Raw genomic sequence first — 17,190 nt, 5'->3', positions numbered from 1 at the left:
CAAAAGTCTTGGCCTATCGGCTATCAAGTCATATATTCAGATCAGTGCCTCCACCAAATCAGTGAGCTCCACATAGTAGTCCGTGGACGTACAACGTCCTCAAAGTCAGTTTATATTCTCTAGATTGTCTTATCGTTTGTGTATTATTACAGTATACTGTCAAATTTGTTTCCAATTACATTTTTATTTTAATATGTACCCGTAAATTCAGTTAAGTTAAATCTACATTCATTTTGCCATGAATCTAATGTGCACGTGACACTTACCATACAGTATTTAATTTGTTTCCACCTAAATAAAAACGTATTAGTATTGTTGGAATTTTAGCATTTATTTGCTCTTATGTTCAAAAGTTATCTTTTTTTGTATTCCAATAGTATTCATTCCCTCGCCAGAGGTGCATGTTCGTTCTGTTTTCATTTTCAATCAATCATTTTCTAAAGACACTATTTACCAATTAAGAACTACATATTTGAAATGTTCAATAATTCCCAAAGCCAAAGAAGTACACTTTAAAGTTACAAATGGGGTTTATCCATTTAATGACTTTGTTCAACAGCAATTTGGTATTGATTTGGTATTTACATGTATTTTTTGTGATGAAGTACAAACAACTGTACATCTGTTTTTTGATTGTATGTGGTCACAAACATTATGCCCATACCAAATTGCAAAAACTTGTCACAAAGTGCACACTTTTCATAAATTCCCTCTCTGCTACCACAAGAACGTACACATCCACTAGCGCACAATTAGTACTTGTAGTTCTCGCGCGATTCACGGCAAAATAGCGGTAGTTGCCGGTCACGGCAAAAAATATCCACTTCGAGCAAAGTATGCATCGTACGGGCTCTGGTTGGCGAGGTGGTACCGTCGCTTGCCCTTGGTGCAAGCGGCACGGCCCCGCCGGGAGACCACGTACGTGGGAGAAGAAGAAAAAAGTATTGTCGCGTCCGGTGACGTCACGTGTCAATGACGATTAGTGATGACGTACAGCTGCCGCATTCACTTATCCATTAGGATTAAAACTTTTTCAAAGACTGAAGGTGACGCGCCAAAACGAGGGGTAAATAATGAAAATTTGGACAATTCCCATTTTCACAAGTGTCTGTCTGTCATGTCCTATTTGTATATATATTTCTTTAGCTATTGTTAGCTAAGGGTGCATTTATTTATAGAATGACTAGCCTCGCAAATGACAGAAAAGCAGTCAAAAATCGAAGTGAGTGCTCTGACAGAGTCTGAGCTTCAGCAATTATACAAGGTAAAAATTATCTGTAAATATTTTTTATGGACCAACACTGTGCGAAATTACTTAAGGTGATTGTTTTGTTATTGCTCCTTGACAACAGGCTTTGCTGATAGCCTCATGCCGGTTAGATCCCAGAGACCCCATACAGTTCTTGAAAAATACCCTGATCACCTTCCAGGGACATGACAATCTGCAGAATGTGGACTGGTAGGTCCCACTTGGATTTCAGCACTTTTCACTGTAGTTACAGTACATCAGGGCAGTGTTTCACAAACTTTATGAAACCAAGACTCATATTTTACTAAAGGAAAAAAATGGCAGTGCACAGAACCAAACACAAATGTCAGAAAAGTGGATGAACAGGTAAATTATGTACCTCCTGCCATATAATGAACATTTAGTTGTTCTACTCTAGTGGCCTAACTGTATTTGAGACAAGTGCACAGTCTGACCTAATACTCTCAATACCGTCATTTTCAGGTATCAATTTATCAATGTGCCTCTAATTATCAATGGAAAGGTGGCGGCATACAACTACACTGCACAATTCACAGATTTGGATTTTTTTTTTTACCTTATATTTGTTATCAAGGCATTGTTTTAGCATTTTATGGTACCTGTTGTATTTAAATTGATTGAGATTTACTTTTGCATTAATTTAGGTTTTACTGGTCTTTGTTTTTGCATGACTGATTTTTACTCCATATACAGCACTTTGTAATGCAGCAATGGCTTTTTTAAAGTGCTTTATGAAGTTGAGTTGAGCAATATGCAATTATGAAAGTATTACAAACGACAGTAGCACAGTAACAGAGTGGTTAACACATCTGCCTCACAGTTCTGATGTTTGAGATTTGAATCTTAGTTCAGGCCTTCCTGTATCGTTTGCGCATTCCCCCTTGCCGAGTGGATTTTCTTCCTGGTTCTTCTGCAGTCTCTCATATCCCCAAAACATCAATGTTAGGTTTAATGAAGACTCCAAATTGTGTGAATGTGAGTTTAACCCTACTTAATGTTGCTTTTTGTTGGTACTTCATTTTTAGTACATAAATTATAATACAAGAGTGCATGTATGAATATTGCTGCTGTTACAATTTAATGTACCTCACTGAATAAAGTAGTTCTGATAGTCATTAAGAACCGAGCGTTCATTTTAATGCACCACATTGTATCCGTCCTTACATTGCACAAGTTTGCCTAATGTGTATGATGGTATTAAAACGACAGTTACGTATGTAACTACGGTTCTATTTCGTCTCTCCCGACCGCCAGGTGGCGGTGCTGAAACAGCACGGAAATCCCCCAGACGCATGCGCGAGGGATTTCCGTGCTTTTTCAGCACCGCCACCTGGCGGTCGGGAGGGACGAAATAGAACTACAATCCGGTGAGGGGAAAAAAAGACAGCAAAATGTTATGAAAATACACTACTTATGTAACACTGTATTTGGTTTGTTATTCACACCATCTTTATTCTTTATTTTCCTGAAGGAACAAGTTCCTTAGCGGTAGTGCGCAGCGGTCATTGCTGGCTTCTCTGCAACTGGATGATGACACAGAATACATGGACTCCGATGAACTTGAGGTGATGTGCGCCAACCCAAAGTCCGGTCAGGTGTGATGTTGAGGTTTCTTCAGTCAATGTGTACTTCTTCATTTCAATTAGGCTCTTTTCCGGAAATATGAGAAGGCCTACTCCTGTTACAGAAGGAAATTAACAAGCGCTTGCTTCAGGTAAGGGTGATTATTTAAATATTTACAAGTACGAATTAACTTGTGATTTACTTTGACTTTTCACACATAAAATTAAAGGCTTTTTATATTTTACAGTATTATTTTTCGTTTCTTACCCTTATGGATAGCAGGGACATTTGCTTTCACACCATGATCCTAGGATTCAAAAACAAAAACTATCGTTGTATAAAAAATAAACACATGCAGGTATTGTATATTTTTTGTAGTTATTAGCATTTTTTTTATAGTTCACAACATTAGCAAAGCCTTGGGAACACATTTTGATCATGTGCCCAGTGTGTTTCTTTTTCTTCTCAGTAGGAGCAATTGCTGGTGTTTGGCAAATTAAAAAAAATGTTTTTACCAATCAATACAACACAATGGGTCAGTTCTCACGTGTTATCTTTACAAATATTGAGCATTCTAAGGTGTTGAAAATAGCTTGCTCTCTTTGATTATACAATGTCAATGTTTTTTTTTGGTCTCCTAAAAAGTGAGGATGTTGGAGGTACAAGGTTTCCGCCTGACAACAGCAAATGCAAGTTAATAAAAAAATAATCATTTTGTGTGCATTTTGAAGGTTTCAAAATGGGTAATATACATAATTGACAGTTAAAAAAACACACACAAAAAAAAAACTTTTGCACTTATGTACATTTCGAGTTGGTACTCTTGAAAGATCCTGTAAAGGGATTTCAGAGATTTGTTTCTAAATACATCACAGTATATGAGAAGATAATTACTGAAAATAAAATTACATAGTACTCAATACTCATTTGTGGAGATAAACTATTTTTTACCATTTCAGTTTTCCTGATTTTTTTGGGGCATGGCTAAAAATGGCGCCACATGACGCATTTTTAAGTCATGCACAGCCCCCCCCCTCCCCCGCAACTTAAGTCTTCATTCACACATTCAGCACAATTACGGCGTGCACTTAGATTGCTATGCTTACTCTTTTGAAAAAATGTTGGCCCCCTGGCTAGGAGTGAAGGGTAGGGGGGAGGCAAAGCCTGACTTGATAGCAAGTGTGCCAGGACTTCGAACTTTTGTGGCCGCTTCAGAACGCCTAGTTGTCGTGGCATGGAAAAGTTCAAACATGTAGTTAGGACAATAGATAAAACAATTTTTCAAGTAGCACAGGTGTCAAAGTGCGGTGGAGTCCTGCATGTTTTAGAGCTTTCCCTCCTCCAACACAGCTGATTCAAATGATCAACCCATCAGTAAGCTCTGGAGGAGCCTGATAATGATCCTGATCATTGAATCAGGTGTGTTGGAGTAGGTCAACCTAAAAAACCTGCAAGAATCCGGCCTTCTAGGATCTGACTTTGACACCTGTGAATTAGAGGTATTTGACTATGTTGGGACTCGCCAGATCAGTCATTCCTTTTCAGCCACATTTTCCTGCGGTTGTCAAAGAAAACCCTGTCAGCCTCTTCAGCTAGTGTATGGTAGTTTTTAGAGGAGAAGGTTGAAATGGTTAGTGCGGTGCCTACCGACACTGATTGACAGTTGACCGGGGTTTGGTTTTATCACATTCTGCGGACATACCTACAGCTTCTGAGAATGGAGACAATAGCTTGATTTTTCACTATTTAGAAGACTCATTTTACATACTTTGTGATTTTTCTTAAGTCTTTCAAATTTGGCAGGGTAGGTATTAGGTAACAACACTGTTCTGCAGTGTGTAAAATGTATAAGACTTGTTTTTACTTTGTAGGGACTTCAACTAAAGGCGGTAAAAGGGAATCCTTTTGTCTCACAAGTATCTGTATGTATTATTAAGTACAACTTGACCCCGTTAATTATAATACACTTTACATATAGGCAGAATGTGAACAATTAATACCTTAGGTGACATCTTCACTCGTCTGCAGCTTCTTGTCCATTGTGCGAAGCAAAGGTGCTAGTACGTTTATGTATCCATGGCACTTGAGCCGTCTGGCCTCTCATGAACACCCTTTTACATGGTATGTACTGGCTCCTGGAAAGAGCTACGCTAGTCCTCACATAACTGCTTCTGGACTGGAAGCCATATTTTTTCCTGTGTGCTATTGGCTTTCTTGGGCCTCTGTAAACATTCCCTTGGTGGAATATGGCTGTCGGCCGCTGTAGGTTAGGAAATCGGTAGATCCCGTTTGTCTGCGTTATTTTCGGTTGCAGGGCACTCATCCAGAAGGAATTCGTATAGGGCTTGGCATAATCCCTGGAGGCAACTCCCTGCTGGACTAAATCTAATCTTTGAGAGATAGTATTAGTGATAGGCTCATGCCTTTCTTGTGATTGTTGATTACGAGTGTCCGGTATTTGTTCTGAAAGACGTGGTTTGTGGATATTGAGAAGAGGCGGACGTTGTCGGAGAAGACTGTCAAGAGGAGAATTTAAAGGCGCTTTGAAAAGCACATGGTTCAAGTGGATTGGCTCATGCAAAAAATTATGTCGTCCAAGACCTCGGGGACTCTGGGCTGACAGTTCTGCAGATTTCTGGGCCCTGGGATTGATGTTTACATTGTAAGAGTATTTTGCTGCGGTGGGCTGCACGAGTTGCTTGGACTGTCCATCCTTGAACACCCACGATACAATAGGCATTCTTGACGCCTTGACATAGACACTTTTTCCATAAGAACCTTGTTGAGAAGGTGCAACTTTGCCTTCTAACTGTGTTTTCTTAAGCCTCTTGATTGAACTTCCATTGGCTGTTTCACTTGCTACATAGTGGCCATTGAGAGGATACATACCCTGGGGACTTAAGGGAGCAACCTCTTCATGTAACGTGTTTGAGGGAAATTTAGATTTTTCAGGAAGTTTGTCAGTTCTCCACCAATCAACTCCATTTTTATCATTGGAATAACCTGAACGGTAAGGACTTTGACTTCCATGGTTGTTGGAGCGGTTGTGCATCCTGGGTAAGATTCTACTCATGGAGTTGTCAGAACCAGGCACAGAGATGCTTGGACTCAAAACAGGATAGCTGACATCCTCTTCACTTTGTCCATATGCAGAACTTAATTGTTCCCTCCAGACTTTATCTTTAATGGCTTCATTATCATCATTCTCTTCTTTAGATGGGCGTCTTACAGCTATTTCATTCAGCATCAACCCCCTCGCTGTTTGAAAATGTGCCAAGTCCTTACCGGGAGTCAAAAAGGAGCTTTTCAAGATTTCTATAAACTGCTCAAAATTGTCCATGTCTGGAAAACTGATGCCCTCTACGGCTGTGTCTTTGGTATGCTCCTGTACTAAAAGTTTAAAGGGGTGCTGAAATCCAGAGTCCCGATGCTGGTGGCTAGACTGAAGTGGACTCTCATACAGCTCGTTGTCGGTTGGGGTAACTGAGCTCTTGTTATTTTCGGTGCCGTAGGTCTGAGCAACAGAGTTATGATCCTTGGTGAAGGCTTGTGGATCATCTTCCTTGAAACCTAACAACATTAAACAGATGCCACATTTAGAACAACATAATCACCATTCATCCATTTTCTATAGGGTCACGGGTGAGCTGGTGCCTGCCTATCCCAGCTGACAGCTGTTGTACCCTACCAGCCAATTACATAGCACACATACATAAAGATAAAGGAATGGGCGATATGGCCAAAAAGTAAAATCAATTTTTTTCCCATTGTTCTAGATGATTACGATATTAATCCAATTAATAAATACAACAAAAATGTATTTAAAGCTGCTTTTTGTACAGTAGCAATTTCCCCCCAAATATCTTTACATAGCATTTTATTTGGCCATTATGACTCTAGCATCTTCTAATTAGCAAATTAACACCTTAGCTGTTCACAATGGGTACTTCTTCAAGCCTCTGGCCAATAGTTTTCAGACTGGATTCGGGTTTGAATTACCTGCCCTCTGTCTGTGGAAGTGACATGCACACAGTATATATGTAAAGAAAGGAGTGTTTCATTTTTCGGCCACACGTAGCAGTAGCGATTCGAAATTAAATTTTCTTCATTGAGCAGCTTTGAAGGTTTCGTTTATACAAAAATAAATCCTGTGCAAAATGTTCCGAACTTCCGACAACAATAATGTATGCTGATTTCAAATCAGTTATAATGTAAACTTAAGATTCGTAGCTTGTGCAAAAAAATAGCTATTCATAGCTTGTGCATAACTTGCTTAAATGCCACAATTAAGTAGTAAGTAACTATTGTAAACACGCCATGTAAAGCACCCATCCAGTATTCTGCCACTTGTGCAAAATGCAACTCAGAATAACTTTTGGATATAACAGAACAACAGCTTCTAATAAGTCAGAGGAAGACGAGAGTATTTATTTATATGCACCTCAATTTCACCATTTAGCCAATTTTCAATGATCCGATTTTTCAAGGTGCATTGTGGAGTTTAAAATGTTAATATTAAAGCTTTTTCTACATCATGCATGCTACACCAGTGCCCAGATGAGTACATAGAGCCCCGACTTTTTAACTGTGACTGCGTCTATCAGCTTGTATCTTTACATCATTGTTGAGTGTTCGTCCCAAACACTCCAGTTTCTGTGGTGGAGGGTGATGTCATGCTCGTCCCCTCAGGCATTTAGTGGTAGTGTACTACACAATTGGGATGGAAACTGAAGAAGAAGAAGAAAAAAAAAAAAAGAGTCTGGCTTCGAGCTGATGTCTAGGTTTGTGTAACACTTAAGTGATTATAATGTGTTACTTTAATTAATAAATTAAATAATTTAACCAGTTACTGCGTCCGCAAAATTTAATTTGGAATTGTGTTTGTGGAGTTTTTATCATGTCCTTGATATTTAAGAAGGATTGATGTTCCATAATTAATATTGTATTGAATTGAATCGAGAGAAAAAAAAATCATATTTGAACTGAACTCTTTGTGAATCGAAATCAAATCAATTGAGGAAATTAGAATCGATACCAAGCCCTAGTAATCACGCGTAGACGTTCAAATCGACTTCAATCTTTGTAACGAATTGAGAAAGGGGTACGTGACGTACGCTGTAAAGCAGTCAGCACATTTGTAGTTTTTTTGTGTGACAAAGTTTCTGCCATCCTCCTCAAAGTTGCTTAGTGCCAGTAAAAGCGATACAGACCCACCTCAAGCCATGACAACGGTACCATTCAACTATAGGTCATCAGAAGACTTATGAAAATATTTTATGTAGGTTGAAAAGTTCTTTAGTGTTTCTTTAAATATACATTTGCCAACTTGCCATTATTGCTTCAGTATCTTTATACAGAAAACAGGAAATGTTAGCCAAATTAAACATATTTGAGATTAATTAGACATTTAATAAAGACTCACTTGCTTTCTGAGATGAAAGCGGATTTTATTATTTTAACCAATTAGTGCTTAACTCGCCCAACATGATGTCCTCATGAAGAAGCAGAAGAGAACAGAAAAGGTCTTACCACTTTGAGAAGAAAGACACAAGCAGGCCAACAACAGAAAGGAAACCCAAATAAGCCTATTTTTAAAAAACACAAATATTTATCTGGACACGGCATTGGTTGTTAAACAAGCACTTTGCATGCATTTACCCAAACAGAGCAGCCATGACAAAAAAGTTCCACCCCAGCTCCAACACCGGCAGCAAAGTGTCCACGAAAAGTCACAGCCCTTTTGCAGAGAGGACCAAAACAGCCCAACTCACATTCAGCTTCCAATTAGTTGATTGCAGGCAGCTGTTGGTAGTGCTTGTGGGTCAAGCCTCATGTAATGGCCAGGAACAAATGAGAGTGGCGTTTACTCAAGAGAACATGCTAGGCAATGACTTCAGTCTCACTCATGTCACAGTACCGCTGGAAATAGTTATGGGGAAAAAAAGTCTACACCTGCATATTGCTTTTCCAAAATGTTAATTTTGTACTGATGTAAAATGAAATTTGCATTTGGATGAAAAATCAAATACATGTGGAAAAATCAAAGTAACAAAATCACTTTTCAGTATTTTGATATCTATTTAATGCAATGTATGAAATACATGTTTGTTTGTTTTCGTTGATGATGATTTGAATTATTTATAATATAAAAATATATAATTACAATATTTATTTAGATGTACATCACAATGTATATGTTGTATCAATACTGTATATTCATATATGTTTGTAAACAACATCTCGGGGACCTAGTGGTGAGCACGTCTGCCTCACAGTTCTGAGCTTCAGGTTTGCATCTCGGCTAATTTGATATTAGATATATTTTTATAGTATTTTTATATTTCTTTAATTGGGATCATAAATATATTTAATGTCCACCAGTGTTGCCTGACATTTGTGACAATATGCGCAAGGCACACAATTCTTAGTTCAGACTTATGTATATTGTAAAAAACAATCAGGCATCATGAAAATGAAATAAGCACTCATATTTTATTTAGAATTGATCTCACCGCCTGGTGAATAAATATGACGAAAATATTAATGAATATGTCAAGTGAGAGGGGCTCTGCAGTAATCTTGAGCAGAAATCTGAAAAGAAAGTTCACTGCTTTCAATGATTTATTGATGAGCTGTGTTTGTTTTCTATGAGTTATTGATGAACCGTGTTTGTGGGCAGGAGCTGGAAGGATTTCACCAATGCCAGCGTGACAGATGCCTCTGAACTGTCTCAAAAGACGGAAATTGCACTGAAGCATTATGACAGGCGAAAGAAGGAGGTGCCTTTCCTTAAATGGCTGCGCTGGGTCAAGTTCAAGAAGGAGTCACGGATTGGTACGTGGCTGCCAAGCATTTCTTCCTCCATCAAAGGAAAAAACATGAAAGTCAAAACGCAAAGCTTTTCTTGACAATCTTCCCCACTGTGTGACTCATTCTGTCCAGTGCTTGCTTGTGTTTTCATCATCTCTTGTCTCTTTTGATCTCACTAACTAGAGGCGGTACGTAAGTTGGTGGGAGTTCTAAAAGCCTGCGTCCTCAAACGCATCGTCACCGCATGGAAGAATGTTGTTAGGGACTCACAGAGGACCAAGGATTACTTTAAGGTATCTGCTCATTTGTGTACAGAGAATCATGCTTATTGTAGGGATATGTTCCAGACCCACCCGCAGTTGGTGAAAATACACTATGTAAACAGTGATTGACACTATATAAAGTAACAAATTAATCCTATGCGTTAATTAACTTCCATCAAGCAATGGGAAACTATATCATATAACATCACATTGATTGAGGAAACAAAAAGAAGACTCGCTTGCACAGTTCTCCAAATAAAAGCTTTAAGGTGTTTATTTGTCATCCCTCGTTAAAAGTTTACTGTAAAAGTGATGCGAAAGACAATAAAACATTGTGTGTGTGTGTATATATATATATATATATATATATATATATATATATATATATATATTTGAGTAATGTTGTGTACACAATGTATTGCTGCTGGTATTGTCATAACGTGTGTGTACACGTTATGACAATATAGGCAAATATAGTGAAACCATGTTTTTGTTATTAATCCATTCCAAAAGATCTGATTAAAACTGATTTGTATGAAAACCAAAACAATCTTTCCCATTGGCAATAATCTAAATCCAATTATACTCTGAGAAACACCGAAACATTAAAAAAATATCTATATATGGAGAATAACTATGATTTGTCATATGTATGACTAGACTGGCGAACAAAATACAAGATTAACAGAAATACAGAGGAAACAAGGGGAAGCAAAAAACTAGGGATGCACCGAAATGACATTTTTGGCCGAAACCAAAAACCGAAAATGAGACATGCTAGGCCGAAAACCAAAACGGCGGGAAAAAAATTATGCAATTTTTTTATTATCATTGCATTTATTATAATTAATTAAAATGATAATATTATTATAAAATATTTAGGCTTATTTAGCACAGGCATTTTAACAAAGCACAATATAAATTGAAATGCGTCCACACCACAGACATTAGAGGCATGTTGGCGAATGGTACATTAAACACCAAACGCGGGGTCAGCAACTGAGCATTTTCTGGCGGTGCAATTACACTTTATAGTTAATGTACAATACTTCGCACCGGCGGGCACGGGTGCATGCGGTGCGGTGCGGATGACGCATTTGTAGGCTATTGTTAGAGTAGACAATATTAAGTATTGTACTCTTTGCGTGTTCAATTAACTGAATGGTGAGATCCTGGTGAAGAAGTCCCTTTGCAAAGGTAAATAATTATCAGAAGCTTCTGATGACAAAAGGCTGACGACACTGAAGCCGTGTTCTGGTCAGATTGTGTCTCCGGCTCTCCGGCACATCCTTATTTATTGAAAAGTGGGTGAATACGAAAAGTCCATCCCATCAGCCCACAATACATTTGTTTACAACTCAGTAAAAACAAGAGAATTCCTCTCTCCTCCCTTCTGCAAGTTCCCATAGCTATAAATCAGATTAGAGAAAAACAATAATCAGCCTGTGCCTCCCTTTCCGACAGAGACAGGTACCAGACACATACACTCCTTTATTTTCTCAGGAGTGTGAGACAGATACAATAGACAATCCCATTCATTGAGCTCCACAGCTATAACTAAATCCAAAACGGCTAAAATATAAATTGAAACCGAAAAACAATGTTAATAACTTAACACTATCTGGAGCGGGACACGGTGCTGCGAACTAAAAATCGGCACATTCACATAGTCACAACGTTGAAAAATAAACACATTTCTTCGCACCAGCCAATCGGCTTTGGGAACGGACTGCAAAGTCACACACGGCGTCCTGTACAGATCTGCAGTCAATCGGAGATAGTGGTAAGTTTAAAACTTGATAGTAATAGTGCTAACATTAGCTTACGTATTTAGCACGGCCACCAGAATGCAAGTGAAAAAGTGGAAGCGCTCGAGAGGATCTCATCAAAGAAAAAAAAGGAAGGCGTTGCAGGAGAAAGAGTGGCTCACCTGTAGTGCTGTACTCTGCAGCGCTCTCTTTTTTGACATAGTTTACTCGTACGTGTTTGGCGTTTAATTCAAACTGAAACTTGCTTGCAGCGTATTTTTTTTTTGTTTTGTTTTTTTGCATGCGTCACCACAACGTCCTCTTTCGGCCATATTCTTTCGGCTTGAATTTAGTTTCAGCCAAATTAAAATTTTTGGTGGTTGAATATTCGGTGCATCACTACTAAAAACAAAAATAAAACTAAGCATTTCCCCCCAATAATACGAATTAATGTTAGATTAGCTAACCCGCATGAAAACTAACGGTGCATCACTACTAAAAACAAAAATAAAACTAAGCATTTCCCCCCAATAATACGAATTAATGTTAGATTAGCTAACCCGCATGAAAACTAACAGAATTTAAAGATTTATAACAAGTTTAGACAAAATCAAAAACTGAACTAATGAAAAATCCTAAAATGTGTGTGGTTTGTTGTTGCAGAAGCTTCAGAATGAACTGGAAATGGAGCGCCAGCAAAGCCAGATTGGGGAGGGATGCGACTGGCTCTCAGCCCTGCCCAACCACATCTCACTGAAGGTTGTTGTCTGCTCCACCTGCCCCTCACTATTTAAAACTGCTCCCAGGTTTTGCTTTTGTCAAAATAGCATCAAGAATTTGAACTTTCACACTATAAGGGTAACACACGAATCAATACTGTGACGATGGGTTGCCCGCGATAACGATAATATCACGATACATGATATCTATGATATTCGATGTACTGGCAAAAAAAAATTCAATGATATATCACGATATAGAGCTCGACGTTGACATCACGCATCCCACAATGCACTGCGCCAAAACATAACCAGCGCCACTTTGGCAGGGTAGAAAACATATCGCTAGTTTGAGTACACACAAATGCCACACTTTTACAATGGTAGACAGCTGTTGTGCACCAGGGCGCCATAACGAGAAGCAAAAGAAGGGGCGAGCATTCTACAGGCTACCAAAAGCCAAAACAAGGCGTAGCCAATGGATCATAGCAGTCATAAAAAGGGCCAAGAACAAGACCGAAAAGTGACAGCCTTCTCATTGTGGCGGTTATCGCCTGTGTAGCGATCACTTCATATCGGGTGAGTCAATTACTTGAACAGTTAGTCATGTAGATGTAGCTGCATAATTAATTATTACTAAATGATGGCGAAATACGTGATCCGGCTCTTGGCACATGGCGGCTAAACCAGCAGATGCTAACATACTGAATGTCCTGCGAAAAGCTAGCTTCCCACTATGCGCATAATATGGGGGAAATAGTCTGTTTCGTTATGTCGTGAAAACCTTTATTTGTGCTGCTACGGTTTTTACGATATTACACAGTTAAATTTTATAACTGATCAACAGTAGCGGCATAAACAATACTTTTTACGGCATGAATGAGTCAACGATGGCAGCAGCTGTGCAACACTTGTGTGACGCTGCGAGCTTAGATGTACTGTACTATAAAAGTGATGCATAATACGAATGTATTATGCATATAATGTATTGCAATACAGTTATTAGTCACCTGTTAAAAAAAATTAGTTAGTAACATAATCCCCCAAAATATCAATATGATACAGTATATATTTTTAAATCTTTGTCTGATCTTTTCTGTCTTATCAATGTTTAATATGAATGGTTTTGGAATGCCGGAGAAAGCTTGAGCACCTGCAATGCAAATGCAAAGCACAAAAACTGCGAGGTAGACATGCTACCATAGATAGATAGGGAGAGAGAGAGGGAGGGATGGAGGGAGAGAGAGAGAGAGGGAGAGAGAGGGAGGGAGAGAGAGGGAGGGAGAGAGAGAGAGAACCTTGCAAAAGCATTCATCCCCCTTGAAATTTTCAATATTTTGGCACGGTACGACCACAAATAAATATATTTCATTGAAATTGTATGTGATAGTTAAACACAAAGTAACACACAATCATGAAGGTAAATGAGTAGATCTCTTATTTCAAACTTGTTTTACAACAAAAAACTTGAAAAATAGGGTGTGCAAAAGCATTCTTTTGGGGTATGTCTATCAGTTTTGCACTTCTATGGACTAAATTTGTTGCCTATTCCTCCTTACAAAACAGCTCCAGCTCATCTAGGTTAGATGGAGAGCATTTGTGAAAACAGGTTTTCTTCCAAGATTACCCTGTATTTGGCGCCATCCATCTTGCCTTCTACTCACACTATCTTCTCTGTCCCTGCAGGAGAAGCACCCCCAGAGCATGATGCTCCCACCACCATGTTTGACAGTGGGGATGGTGTGTTGAGACTGATGAGCAGTGTTGTTCATACGCCAAAGATTACTTTATCACGTAGGCCAAAAAGTTAAATTTTGGTCTCACCTGACCAGTGCACCTTCTACCACTCGTCAGCGGTGTCTCCTACATGGCTCCTGGCAAACTGCAGACTTGACTTCTTGTGGCTTGCTTTTAGAAATGGCTTTCTTTTTGCCACCCTTCCATACAGGCCAGATTTGTGCAGTACTCAGCTGATGGTTGTTCTATGGACAGATTCCCAACCTCTACTGTGGATCTTTGCAGTTAATTTAGAGTGATCAAAGGCCTCTTGAGTACTTTACTGATGAGTGTCGGCCTTCTTTGGTCAGAAACTTTGGAGGGATGGCCTTATCTTGTAGATTTGTGTATTTTTTGGTACTCCATCCACTTATGGATGATTGATTGAACAGTACTCTGTGAGATGTTCAAAGCTTTTGAAATCTTTTTGTGTCCTTCTCCTGCTTTAAATCTGTCCACACCTTGTCCCTGACCAGCCTGGTGTGTTCTTCAGTCCTCATAATGCCTTAAGGAAGATTAAGAATGCGGTTCACAAACGCTCTCCATCTAACCTGGCTGAGCTGGAGCTGTTTTGCAAGGAGGAATGGGCAAACATTTCAGCCTCCCGATGTGCAAAAAATATCCCAAAAACCTTGAAGCTCAACAAGCAACAAGTCATACCGTGCCAAAAATGTTGAAAAACTCACAGGGGATGAATGTTTTTTCAAGGCGCTATCGATAGACTGACGGACTGACGGACTGACGGACTGACCGACTGACCGACTGACCGACTGACCGACTGACCGACTGACCGACTGACCGACTGACCGACTGACCGACTGACTGACTGACTGACTGACTGACCCCTTGAAGGAAATTAGTACCATTTTAGTACATTGAATTTTTTTTTCTTATTCCCGGTGACAAATTTAGTAGATGATATTGGTAATATGTCTTTTGAATAGCAAAGCTGTGCGTGATTCGTGATGGGAAGTACTGAAGTATTCCGTTACAAGTTGTGGCTGTGGTCCTAGCTCCATTTGATAAACAGTAGTCCAGATGAGTTTGACAGACACACATTTGTTTTTAGATATTATTTAATATGAATGAATTAATCCTCCAGTGAATATGATCCACAACAGACACCATCCATTCCCTTTTGTGTCACTTTTGAAATTGACCACGCTTGACAAACATATCCAGCCAGTGACCTGCCTCATTAATTGCTTGCCAACAAAATTCTTGACGTGGGAGCACCAATAGCAGCCCATTGAGTTATATTGTGACCAGTTATCCTCCAGGAAATCCAGACCATGAACTCCAGGAAATATTGTTTGACCAACAAGTTTCAAGTGACAAGGACGCTACTGTGCAATCTGCGCCGTTTGGTGTTTTGTCATAAAATGTTAATATTCACCATCAGTGTATCTATTATTTATTACAACAGAGAGAGCAACAATATATTCTAATATCGACCCCCCCCCTCCCACACACACTATTTCACTTCGTATTTCTTGTTTTGCTGAAATGACTGACCAATTGCAGTGGTTGTTATCATGACGACTGTGGTCTTTCACTTATTGAAGCAGAGCCCAAACAACAATAAAAGACAATGCATTGCTGCCTTTAGATACGAGTGATACACCCTCCGAGTAAAAAAAGAAAAAAAAAAGAAACGTCATATGGCCAATTTTTTTGCTTTGCCTTTCAACTTGAGTGCAAACTTGAGATACGAGCACTTTAGGGTGGCAGTAAACTCAATTCAACTCACTTCACAAAATAAGCAGCAGCTTGACAAATAGTAAATATTTCATCCATAAAAGAGGTTTCCAGCTGTATGTATATGTATGTTCGCCACTGTCACTGCAGATTGCGCAAGTTCAAGCTGGGATCTTGCCACCGGAAAAGCCATTGAACCGCTCACATTAATCAGTTTGATTTGAATTTGTTTGATTTCACACTTGATGGCTGGGCAGTACTATTTGTATGCAAACAATTAAAATGTCAGTTTTCTCTAATACGTACGCACACGCACACACACAGTGAGCCTCAGGTTGTGGGGTCTGTTTATGAGTATGTCATTTTTTATAGAGTGGAAACAAAGAAATCCTTGTTTGTTTATGGCCTCACATTTTCTGGCAAAGGGGAGCAGTGTGCCTTTGTTTGCTTCTTAATGGACAGACGGAGTGATTGGGGAAAAAGAAAACAAAAATACTATACCTTCGCCCTTCACACCTTTTTTCATAGCAAATTCTCAAAATTATCAAACTTCTACACCATGCTCTGCTTGCATTTTGATACACAAATTGAGTTACGAGCAAGGTCACAGAACAAATTAAATCCGTAAGTCAAGGTACTTACTTTTTTTGTTGCTCGCAGATATTCCAATATATGGAACTACGAGATCTGCTGAGCTGTTCGGAAGTGTGCTGCAGTTGGAGAAGTCTCATCCACACGGGCTCTCTGTGGACTAAGGTTTGTACAATATGCATGGAATGGTGCTCAGGTGGCCCCCAAGGTCTACATCAGTAGCCTACATGCATGTTCCAAAAAAGCTCACCAGTGACGGGACATTTTTCTAGGCATATTGTAGAAGTGATCAACTGAAAATGTAAACACTGGCAGAGAACTATAGACATTTTTAAATCAGTTTGTTCACATAAATTAATATCATTATTAATAACAACATTACTTATAACACATGATTAAAGGTAGTTTGAGCAAATTTGATATGTCAGAAGTGTGTATCAAACTGGTAGCACTTATACTATATTGATATAAGTTCCTTCCTACCGCTCAGATCAATGTCTCAGTGGATAAGCGCTGGATAACAGATGACACCATGAAGGCTGTCCTGCTTAATTTCCGTCCATTCGTGATCCACCTGAATCTACGGGGCTGCACCTCCTTACAATGGTACAGTTTGAAACATATTGGTAAGTTTTCTCTTCCTATAGCATCTTCACCGCATCGACAGTCAAGTACAGTGTGCTTATCAGAAGCTAACAGTGTTAGCTAATGCGACTCTCTGTATTAGACAAAACTCATTGCAGCTCTGCTTA

At 39.1% G+C, this 17,190-nt stretch overlaps 2 protein-coding genes across 2 annotated transcripts in view; one reads left to right on the top strand and one right to left on the bottom strand.

Moving 5' to 3' along the window:
* The first annotated feature begins 1,055 nt into the window (after positions 1-1,055).
* Positions 1,056-17,190, top strand: part of LOC147176428 (F-box and leucine-rich repeat protein 13-like) — a 46,079-nt gene continuing 29,944 nt past the window's right edge. The window contains exons 1-9 of the mRNA XM_086073112.1: positions 1,056-1,264; positions 1,353-1,459; positions 2,742-2,835; positions 2,917-2,984; positions 9,513-9,667; positions 9,827-9,936; positions 12,318-12,413; positions 16,508-16,603; positions 16,929-17,064. Of these exons, the coding sequence (XP_085929238.1) occupies positions 1,196-1,264; positions 1,353-1,459; positions 2,742-2,835; positions 2,917-2,984; positions 9,513-9,667; positions 9,827-9,936; positions 12,318-12,413; positions 16,508-16,603; positions 16,929-17,064 (931 nt within the window). The 5' untranslated portion in view covers positions 1,056-1,195. The remainder of the gene's footprint in view (positions 1,265-1,352; positions 1,460-2,741; positions 2,836-2,916; positions 2,985-9,512; positions 9,668-9,826; positions 9,937-12,317; positions 12,414-16,507; positions 16,604-16,928; positions 17,065-17,190) is intronic.
* On the bottom strand, positions 2,878-8,508 carry LOC147176430 (uncharacterized). The gene is made up of 5 exons (XM_086073108.1): positions 8,492-8,508; positions 8,363-8,418; positions 4,834-6,403; positions 3,101-3,140; positions 2,878-2,948 (listed from the first exon to the last, which is right to left on the bottom strand). Exons 1-3 carry the CDS (start codon positions 8,506-8,508, stop codon positions 4,848-4,850), a joined length of 1,629 nt encoding a protein of 542 aa, XP_085929234.1. The 3' UTR covers positions 2,878-2,948; positions 3,101-3,140; positions 4,834-4,847.

Source organism: Leptonotus elevatus, chromosome 4, assembly GCF_054856555.1.
Source record: "Leptonotus elevatus isolate MCC_2025b chromosome 4, RoL_Lele_1.0, whole genome shotgun sequence".
Taxonomy (NCBI): Eukaryota; Metazoa; Chordata; class Actinopteri; order Syngnathiformes; family Syngnathidae; genus Leptonotus; species Leptonotus elevatus.
The sequence above is the reverse complement of the archived record's forward strand: the minus strand, read 5'-3'. Positions and strand labels throughout refer to the sequence as shown.

Coding starts and splice junctions, on each gene's coding strand:
- LOC147176430 (XM_086073108.1), bottom strand. Junction 6,404..8,362: donor GTGTCTTTCTTCTCAAAGTG/GTAAGACCTTTT, acceptor TAATGTTGTTAG/GTTTCAAGGAAGATGATCCA.